The 10902-nt window shown below is 40.5% G+C and overlaps 1 protein-coding gene across 1 annotated transcript; it reads right to left on the bottom strand.

The window, feature by feature from the left end:
* Positions 1-7737: 7737 nt before the first annotated feature.
* On the bottom strand, positions 7738-10372 carry LOC125403677 (uncharacterized). The gene is made up of 3 exons (XM_087903034.1): positions 9913-10372; positions 8914-8959; positions 7738-7967 (listed from the first exon to the last, which is right to left on the bottom strand). Exons 1-3 carry the CDS (start codon positions 10323-10325, stop codon positions 7893-7895), a joined length of 534 nt encoding a protein of 177 aa, XP_087759160.1. The 5' UTR covers positions 10326-10372; the 3' UTR covers positions 7738-7892.
* Positions 10373-10902: the final 530 nt, after the last annotated feature.

A 10902-nucleotide genomic window follows, 5' to 3' on the forward strand; every position in this document is an offset into this window, starting at 1 on the left:
TTGTGGCTCAATCAGTGTCCACATTTCTCTTTTCATGACCTTTAGAGTACTTTCCTGAATCAAACAGACTAGAACATAGAGATGAAGGCTCCATGTAAGCATCAGCTTGACCTCTCTACATTCAATAACTCTCTGGTTAGATCTATACTCCATTTTAATTTTATTATTTGGTTTGTTCATTGTTGGGTTTTTAATATCTAGTTTCTTGAGTTCTTTATATATTTTGGATATTAGTCTTCTATTGGATGTGACGTTGGTAAAAAATAATGACATTTTGAATTTTGCATGCAAATGGATGGAAATAAAAACACTCTCCTGAGTGAGATAACCCAGACCCAAAAAGATGAACATGGTATGTACTCACTCATTAGTGAACTCTAGCCATAAACAAAGGACATTAAGCCTAGAGAAGCCAAATAACAAGGTGAACCCAAAGAAAAGCATATATAGATCCTCTTGGAAATTGGAAACAACAAAAATGTAAAGACATGAAAGTAGAAGGGAGAAAATTTGTAAAGAGAGAACAAAACAGGTACTGAGGGTGAATATTATCAGTGTATTAAAGATATATGAGAATGACAGAACACAACTTATTATTTTGTATAATCAACACATGAAAAGCAAAGAAAAAGCTTTTGATTGCAAGATTAATATGTTCTAGAGCCCTACTATATTTCTTGGTCAATGCATTTGATAACATACTATATACTTAAAATGTTTGGGAGAGTAGTTTTTAAGATATTTATTTAGTTAGTTTTAAAACAATCTTTTCTCAACTTACATTCCAATTCCAATTCCCTATACATCCCCTGAAAACTACTTCTTAAACAGTTTTATTATAAATAAAATATTTGCTGTGAGATGATGGGTATTTTAATCAGTTTGACTATAATAATATACCAAAACTGTACATTTTATATGCACATAAATTTGTTTGTGCATTATATCTCAATAGTGCTTGAAAACTGAAATACAAACTATATGTTTCCAGTAGTCCTTGAGTAAGTCTGAAATTTTAGTGAGCGTTAAATTCCTCAAAATTATTTTTTCAAAAAAAACTGGATGGTAATAGAAATGGATCTACTTTCATTCTTCTACAGGTTGACATCCAGTTATGCCAGCATCATTTGTGCTGGAAGAATGATGCTTTCTTTCTTTCATTGTAACATTTTAGCTCCTTTGTCAAAAATTAAGTGTTCATAAGTTTGTGGATTAATATCTGGGGCTTTGATTCGATTCCATTGGTCAGCATCCCTGTTTTTGTGCCAATACCAAGCTGTTTTCATTACTGTGGCTCTGTAATAGAGTTTGAAGTCAGAGATGGTAATGCCTCTGGAAGTACTTTTATTGTATAGGATTGTTTTGGCTATCCTGGGATTTTTGTTTTGCCATATAAAGTTGATTACTGTTCTCTCAAGGTCTGTGAAGAATTTTGTTGGGATTTTGATGGAGATTGCATTGATTCTTTAGGTTGCTTTTGGTAGAATTGCCATTTTTACTATATTGGTTCTCCCAATCCAAGAGCAAGGGAGATCCTTCCATTTTCTGGTATCCTCTTCAATTTCTATCTTCAAAGACTTAAAGTTCTTGTCAAATAGGTCTTTCACTTCCTTGGTTAGAGTTACCCCAAGATACTTTATACTATTTGTGGCTATTGTGAAAGGTGATGTTTCTCTGATTTCCCTCTCTGCTTCTTTGTTCTTTGTGTATAGGAGGGCAACTGATTTTTTGAAGTTGATCTTGTATCCTGTCACATTGCTAAAGGTGTTTATCAGCTGTAGGAGTTTTTTGGTAGAGTTTTTGGGGTCGCTTATGTACACTATCATGACATCTGCAAATAATGAAAGTTTGACTTCTTCCTTTCCAATTCGAATCCCCTTGATCTCCTTATGCTGTCTTATTGCTATTACTAGAACTTCAAGCACTATATTGAAGAAGTATGGAGAGAGTGGACAGCCTTGTTTTGTTTCTGATTTTAGTGGAATGGCTTTGAGTTTCTCTCCATTTAATTTAATGTTAGCTGTCAGCTTGTTGTACATTGCTTTTATTATATTTAAGAATGAACCTTGCATCCCTAATCTCTCCAAGACATTTATCATAAAGGGATGTTGGATTTTATCAAATGTTTTTTCAGCATCTAATGAAATGATCATATGATTTTTTTTTACTTCAGTTTGTTTATATAATGGATTACATTGATAGATTTGCATATGTTGAACCAGCCCTACCTCTCTGGGATGAAGCCCACTTGATCATAATGGATAATTTTTTGGATGTGTTCTTGGATTCGGTTTGCCAGTATTTTATTGAGAATTTTTGCATCGATGTTCATGAGTGACATTGGTCTGTAATTCTCTTTCTTGGTTAAGACTTTGTGTGGTTTTGGTATCAGGGTGACTGTAGCTTCATAAAAGGAGTTTGGCAATGACTCTTCTGTTTCTATTTTGTGAAACACATTAAGGAGTATAGGTATTAGCTCCTCTTGGAAGTTCTGGTCGAATTCTGCATTGAAACCATCTGTTCCAGGGCTTTTTTTGGTAGGGAGTTTTCTGATGGCAGCTTCTAAATCCTCACGACTTACAGGTCTGTTTAAATTGTTCACCTGATCTTGATTCAATTTTGGTATATGGTACCTATCTAAAAAAGTGTCCATTTCTTTCACATTTTCCAATTTTGTGGCATACAGGCTTTTGTAGTAAGATCTAATGATTCTCTGAATTTTCTTTGTGTCTGTAGTTATGTCCCCCTTTTCAGTTGTGATCTTGTGTGTTCTCTCTCTGCCTTTTGATTAGTTTGGATAGGGGTTTGTCAATCTTGTTGATTTTCTCCAGGAACCAGCTTTTTGTTTCATTGATTCTTTGGATTGTTTTCTGTGTTTCTATTTTGTTGATTTCAGCCCTCAGTTTGATTATTTCCAGTCTTCTACTCCTCCTGGGTGAATCAGTTTCTTTTTTTTCTAGAGCTTTCAGATGTGCTGTTAAGTTTCTAATGTGTGCTTTCTCCGTTTTCTTTATGTGGACACTTAGTGCTATGAACTTTCCTTTTAGCACTGCTTTTATAGTGTCCCATAGGTTTGGGTATGATGTGTCTTTGTTTTCATTGAATTCAAGGAAGACTTTAATTTCTTTCTTTATTTCTTCCTTGATGCAGGGGTGGTTCAGTAGTTGAGTGTTCAGTTTCCATGAGTTTGTAGGTTTTCTTGGGTTAGAATTGTTGTTGAATTCTAGCTTTATTCCATGGTGATCCGATAGTACACATGTGGTTACTACAATTTCTTTGTATCTATAGATGTTTACTTTGTTACCAATTATGTGATCAATGTTTGAGAAGGTTCCATGAGATGCTGAGAAGGTATATTCTTTTCTTTTAGCGTGAAATGTTCTATACATGTCTGTTAGGTCCATTTGGTTCATTACATCTGATAGTTCTCTTATTTCTTTGTTAAGTTTCTATCTGGTTGACTTATCCATTGGTGAGGGTGGAGTGTTGTAATCTCCTACTATTAGACTGTGTGGTTTGATGTATGCTCTGAGTTCTAGTAATGTTTCTTTTACATATGTGGGTGCTTTTATATTAGGGGCGTAGATATTCAGAATTGAGACTTCCTCCTGATTAATTGTTCCTGTTATGAGTATAAAGTGTCCATCTCCATCTCTTCTGATTGATTTTAGTTTTAAATTAATTTTGTTAGATATTAGTATAGACTCACCCGCTTGTTTCTTTGGTCCATTTGATTGGAAAACCTTTCCCCAACCCTTTACCCTGAGGTAGTGTCTGTCTTTAAGTTTGCGGTGTGTTTCTTGTAAACAGTAGAATGTTGGATCCTGATTTTGTATCCATTCTCTTAACCTGTGCCTTTTTATAGGTTAAATGATTCCATTGATCTTAAGTGATATTAATGACCAGTGGTTGTTAACTCTGGTTATTTTTTTCTGGTGGTAGAGTTTGTGTGTTTCCCTTCTTTGAGTTGTGCTGGTGGAGGGTTGTCAGATGCTTGTGTTATTATGGGTGTTGTTCGTTTCCTTGGTTTGTGATTTTTCCTCTTGTATTTTCTGTAAGGCTGGGTTGTGACAATGTATTGTTTAAATCTGTTTTTGTCCTGGAATATCTTGTTTTCTCCATCAATGGTGAATGCAAGCTTTGCTGGATATAGTAGTCTGGGCTTCCATCCATGGTCTCTTAGTGTCTGCAGTAATCTATGCAAGACCTTCTGGCTTTCATGGTTTCCATTGAGAAGTCAAGTGTAATTCTGATAGGTTTCCCTTTATATGTTACTTGACCTTTTCCCCTTGCAGCTCTTAATATTTGTTCTTTATTCTGTATGTTTTGTGTTTTGATTATTATATAGTGAGGGGATGCTTTTTTTTGATCCAGTCTACTTGGTGTTCTGTATGCTCCTTGTACCTTCATAGAAATATCCTTCTTTAGGTTGGGAAAGTTTTCTTCTATAATTTTGTTGAATATATTTTCTGGGCCTTTGAGTTGTAACTCTTCTTTTTCTTCTACACCTATTATTCTTAGGTTTGGACTTTTCACGGTGTCACAGATTTCCTGGATGTTTTGTGTTAAGTATTTGTTGGATTTGTTTTGTTCTTTAATCAGTGAGTTTATTTCCTCTGTAGTATCTTCAGTGTTTGAGATTCTTTCTTCTATCTCATGTATTCTGTTGGTAATACTTGTCTCTGTAGTTCCTGTTTGTTTACCCATATTTTCCATCCAGCCTTCCCTCGGTTTGTGTTTTCTTCATTGCCTCCATTTCATTTTTAAGTCTTGAACTGTTTCCCTTACCTGTTTGATTGCTTTCTCTTATTTTTCTTGGGTATATTTGAGAGATTTATCCATTTACTCTACCTTTTTTTGTCATCTGTGGAAAGAATGGCGGGCTGTGTTCCCACCTGGATCCTGTATAGCTTACCCCGAAATAATTACATGAAAACTGTATTCTTTTAAACACTGCCTGGCCCATTGTCTCCAGCTCCTTATTGGTTAACTTTCACATATTGATTCAACCCCTTTCTAATAATCTGTATATTACCACGATTTCATGGCCTACCGGGAGGATCCTAACCTGGGTCTGTCTCAGAGAGGAGAGTCATGGCGACTGCCTCACTGCCTTCTTCCTCCCAGCATCCTGTTCTGTTTACTCCTCCTACCTAATTTTCTGTCCTATCAAAGGGCCAAGGCAGTTTCTTTATTAACCAATGAAAGTAACACATAGACAGATGATCCTCCTCTATCAAGTCATCTCTATTTTTTATGGCAGGTTTTCACCTCCTGTTTAAGGTCCTCTAATACTTTCATAATGTTCTGTTTAAAGTCGATTTCTTCTATTTCTTCTGGAGTAGGGTATTCAATTCTTCTTGTTTCATGATCCCTGGTTTCTGGTGATGTCATGTTGCCTTTTAGGTTGTTGGAGGAATTCTTGCCTTGGAGCCTGCCCATCTCTTCCTTCAAAAGGAGCCAGGAGGGTCTTGGTGTCTTGGTCTAGTCTGCTGTGACTGACTCTCTGGGTGGGTCTCCTCAGTGCAGGAGCAGGAACTGATCCTTTCTGGATGGAACTCCTCAGCACAGACACAGAGTCTCCTGGTAGTCCAAGGACACTGCAGACAAAAGGGTGAATGTGGGTGCAGGGCAGTGTCGAGTAGAACACAGAAGACCCTACAGCAGAAGCTGAAAGTGCCCTGCACTCCCTTATGAGGACTTTCCGGCCTGCCTGGCCTGCAGACACTCACCCCTTTGGGTGGATAGCCTTAGTGCAGGAGCAGGAACTGTTTCTGGGCCAAGGACCTTGCAGACAATACGGCAGGCTTGGGGAAGGCAGGGTCGCGTGTAACAAAGAAGCCCCTGCAGCAGGAGTTGAGGTGGGGAGTTGTGCTCTCTTCCGGGACAGTCTGCCCCAGGTTAGCACACACTCAACCCTCTGGATGAAACTCCTCAGCACTGCAATACATTGTAATCTTGTGGTTTGACTCTACAAACCTTGGATTACTCTATCCAGGTTCTACATCTAGGGAGAGCTCTCAGTTTTAGTCCTGGGGTCATGAGTATACAGCACTAGTATTTATTTGATAAAGCCCCTTCTTATTAAAATTTATTCATGGTCACAGTGAATCTCTGAGTGATCCCAGACCCACAACATTTTGTTCAATTTTAACATTGGCATCTATTTTCCCTATTATATTTTCTTTTATTATTACTCCTTAGAAACCTGTATGTTTATATATATATATATATATATATATATATATATATTACATATAATATATAATATATGCAATTACTTTACTGATTCTTTGGGAATTTCACAACATGCAAGTCTGCTCATTTCCCAGTCCCTCTATATCCTCCCTTTACCCGTGTGGCATCCCTCCCAGAAAAGAAAATTAAAAAAAAAAACCAAACCAGCCAACCAAACAAACAAACAAAAACCCCTAGATCACTCCTTTGTCTTTCCTGCCACTCCAATTATTTTAGTGGCTTGGGAGCCATGGTGTGACATGCAGTATACCTTTCTGTCCAATCAGACCCACCCAAAAACGTTCATTGTGATGAGTCATTGGTCTGGTTAAAGGTCTCTGGTATCTGGACCCTGACAGAAACTCCTCTCCACTATCCCGCAGCTGCCCCAAGTCGGGGAGATCCTGCAGAACCAGTCCCTTCACATGTGCCAGCAGGTCCTAGATGGGCAGATGCTATGGTGTGTGAACTCAAAGCCCTGATATTATTGCCCTGGGAGGTAGGTAACCTCATCAGTACTGGTCCTCAAGCTGCCCCCTCAGGTGATCAGTGGAGCCAGCTCTCCTACACCAATTCCATCTGGGTCAGCTGCTGCATGCCTGTGTTGAGGGGTGGGGCCATCTCTCCTGAGTACAGGGACCAGTCCTCCATGCCTGGGCCACTGGGACCAGCTCGACCATGAGTGTCAGGGTCAGCTCTCTTGCCACAGTGTCTAGCATGGTTCAGGGCCAACTTTGCCAGGGCTAGTGAAGGGCAGGGCTGGCTCAGTACGGCCCTTGGCATTCATCACACATGGCCTTCTATGGTAACATAGACCAGAGACATCAACACAAATCTCAGCTGCACCAGGACCACAGACCCAGACATGGCCTTCTGCATCATCTCTGGCTCAGATGTCACCATGGCAGCTGTGGCAGCCTAGGTCATCCAGATCTGTATGGCCCCAGCAGCGGTATGGCTTTCCACCACACATTTGCTCATCACAGTGACCCTCTCTGCCCATGAATGTCTTCAGCCGGTCCAGGCCGGCCTTTGGGCATTGTCCACCCACCTGGGCTTTTTCTTTTTTGAAGAGGGGCAGAAAGGGGAATGTATCCAGATGGGAGGGTAAGTGGGGAGGAACTGGGAGAAGTAGGGAGAAGGGAAACCACAATCAGGATATGACAAAAAAAAATCTATTTTCATTATGAGGAAAAAAATGGTACAATCTCCCAAGTAAAATGCATTCAAACCATCAATATCATCTATGCCAGCTTCTCCTTAGATTTCTTGTTTGCAGGATTACTTCTGAATCTCTTGCTCAAAGGATCAATTGAGCCTGAATCAAGAAGGCTTATGTGACCCACTGTCTCCCAATCACCACATATTGGGAATATTCATCTATGCAAGCAACACTCATGACTTAGAAATGATACCCCATGAAACTAGACTTTGTCATTCTGTTTAAAAGGAATTTCCTGAAAAGTGTACATCATAGCCTACAAAATACCAGAAAGCATGTGGAGGTTATGTTTTTATTGTTAACATGAGTGTTCAATATTAGTTAAGCTTAACAATGGGCACATGGGTCACCAATTAGCCATTTGGCTCCTGAACGAAGGATGATGTCATTCTAGGAAGAATCTTCTTCTATGTCTCTAAGTATAATGATGTCTTCAACTGGAGGTGTGTTTTCTACCGTACGAGTGTTTTCTTCTTCCTCTCTTTGGCTCTTCGGTTGGCAAACCACACTTAAAATCAGAGGGAGACAAGATTGTTTTAGCATTGGCTTCCACCCCCAGAGACAAGAGAAAAAAGTCACTTTAAGGCATCTAACATGGAACTTCCTACTCAGCTCACAAAATAAGCCCCGGCTGTGTGTCAACCTCTGCAAATAGGGCCATGATTTTGTCTTTTTCCTGCAGTATAAACACTTCAGTGGGGACTTCCACCCATGGTAAATCTGACCAGCATATTCTTTCATGTTATACAAAGTTCTCCAGCATTAGGATGAGGAATATTATCTCTGCTTCAGCAAGACTTCCAGAATCCTGCCCTGCACAATATTAATCTCTGTGTTTTAAGTGTTGTTCTTCCATATCTATCAGTCCTTACCTCCACTCAATCCTAATATAACTTTTGGTAACGTGTTTGACTAGACACAACACAGAATGCCAGAAAATTAACATTAAGGGATGCCACTATGTATTACCATCGTCCCAAGATATGATCATTTTTTTCTTTATGCAGTGTAGTACTTTTAACCTGATATTCCAGACACAAAACAGAAAGACGGGAACAATCAAAGAGTTAGAGGGGCAAGGAGTATTTCAGTAGGAGGCCAAGTGTCTGGCCAGCTGAGGGTCAGGAACTGCATCACAGTGAACAACATATGCTATGATGGTTGTCCACCTAGAGATGATGACCCTTTTATGCAGTGTTTTAATTAATGTAAAAATAGAGTTAATACAGCTCAGTTTGTCAGGTGCTGTAATCTCAGCTCTTGGGGGACTGGAGGTAAAAGAACCCCGAGTTCTAGGACAGCAAGGGTTACATAGAGAAACCCTGTGCCAAAAATCAAACATTCAAAGAGGGAAAAATGAAATCCATTCATTTAAAAGTGCCTAGGTTAAGGCTAGCTAACCCTAAAGAAGGCCATAGATTGTCTGTCCAATTGCTGTGTTTGGATTCACTGACCTTCAGTTTGTCTTCAGGCACGTTCAGAGCTCTCGCAAGTTCTTCCCTGTGTAAAGACAACCACGGATGTTTATCATTCTGTTTTACATGCAATACAATGTCATATATGAATTCTATGCCTTTTAAAATATCACCATCCTCTACCCTCACACTCAGTATTAACTTTCATTCTTAGAGGCAGTCATACTTTTGATATGTCTTAATTTCCTGCAAAAGTTTCTAAATGATAGAGACAAATAATTTTAACAAACTTTCAAAAATTAAAAATAAATGTCAAAGTCTATGCTGAGCAAAGTATGCTAATTTAAAAACAGCACTTGGGGCCTGGCAGTGGTGGCACATGCCTTTAATCCCAGCACTCAGGAGGCAGAGGCAGGCAGATGTCTGTGAGTCCCAGGCCAGCTGCTCTACAAGAACTAGTTCCAGGATAGGCTCCAAAAGCTAAAGAGAAACCCTGTCTCGAAAAAACCAAAAAAGAAAGGAAGAAAGAAAGAAACAAAAGAAAAGAAGAGAAAAGAAAAGAGAAGAGAAGAGAAGAAAAGAAAAGAAAAGAAAAGAAAAGAAAAGAAAAGAAAAAAGCACTGGGGAGGGGAAAGAGAACCCAAAAGGAGTTGATGGTTAGGTACAAAGTCCCTGAAAAGATGAGGAGACTACTGGTGGGGAGGTCACCAAACACAGTATAAACCCCTAGCACTCGTGAACTTGATGCTAGTAAGTTGTTTGGGTCCACTAAACTCTGGTCTCTATATTTCACAGAAATTAAAATATTACTTGGAATGAGAGGTGTTGACTAGGGACACTTGCTTCACGCCAGCACTACATGTTGTTACTGAGCTCAGCCCCCACACAGGGCACCCTCCCGTACCCACCACCAAAGGAGAAGACCCCTGTGACTTGGAGATGGGCGATAGGGAATACAGGGTCTTGAAGCACAAAAGGACACCTCAACATGAACCAGAGGCCAGGGAGGGTGGGGAGCTCTTGGTCCAAGCCACATACCTGGCAGCCAAATCTGGGTACTGGGATTTTTTAAAGACTCTTTCCATTTTCTGGATCTGGCGCTGTGTGAAACGGAAATGGTTTTGAGGACCCTGGTGCCTCTGAGGAATCCTTGCCACACCAGCCACTGAGGTGTTCAGATCTTCCGGGTCAAGCTCCAAAGAACATTCCGGGTGGCCACTGCTTTCTCCCACGTTGGCATCACTTTCCTCAGAGTCTCTCTCGCTATCCTGGCCCTGGATGCTGTCATAGAGTCTGATATATGGGAGACCTATGCAGCATCCACAATGGCCACCAACTGCTTCCTTGGCTGCGGCTGAGGAGGAGGCCACAACCCCGTCCTCATACACTATTTCATCCCCATAATCTTGCGTAGTATTAAGTTGAAACTCATAATAAAGCTTCTTGGCCATGACTCCAACTGTGAGCCACAGACAGACTGGGGTCCCGAAAATGAGTGACCTCGAGTTCTAGAATCTCGGCACTGCTACAGACAAAACAATGAGAGGACGGAGGAAAGGGTGACGTCATTGTGTCAATGCTCAGATCCGAGCATGCTGCCCAGTTCTTCATGCTCGACGTCCAGGCGCTTGCTTGCATGCAGGAGCTGTTGAATTGTGCACCCTCCACTCACTGCTACCTGACTGGTTGCGCTGGCCCTTCTGCCCACTTGCTGAGGTCGGTGCTGTCTGTTTCAGTGCACAAAGGATGGGTGTGGCCCAAACGAGGAGGACCTGAGGGAGACTGAACGGGGATGTGGAAACGTAGCATGGAGTTAAATCTTTCTCCTAGGCCATTCTTCCAGAATGAGCTTTAATGCTTGTCTGCATGGTGCCCGTTCCTTCTAGCTTGTAAGGAGGAGTTAACGGGTGGATTGTGTGGAAGTGCAAGATAATTTGGAATGGAGTATGGGAGAAAGGCACACACTGGACTCCAGGATCCTCGAGTGAACATGTAAGAATTTCTGTGACCCCCACCCACCACCCAGGA

This window comes from Myodes glareolus, chromosome X (assembly GCF_982192425.1).
Source record: "Myodes glareolus chromosome X, mMyoGla1.1, whole genome shotgun sequence".
Lineage (NCBI taxonomy): Eukaryota > Metazoa > Chordata > Mammalia > Rodentia > Cricetidae > Myodes > Myodes glareolus.

Coding starts and splice junctions, on each gene's coding strand:
- LOC125403677 (XM_087903034.1), bottom strand. CDS start 10,325: ATGGCCAAGAAGCTTTATTATGAGTTTCAACTTAATACTACGCAAGAT. Junction 8,960..9,912: donor TACCCAGATTTGGCTGCCAG/GTATGTGGCTTG, acceptor GTCTTTACACAG/GGAAGAACTTGCGAGAGCTC. Junction 7,968..8,913: donor TGCCTGAAGACAAACTGAAG/GTCAGTGAATCC, acceptor TCTGATTTTAAG/TGTGGTTTGCCAACCGAAGA.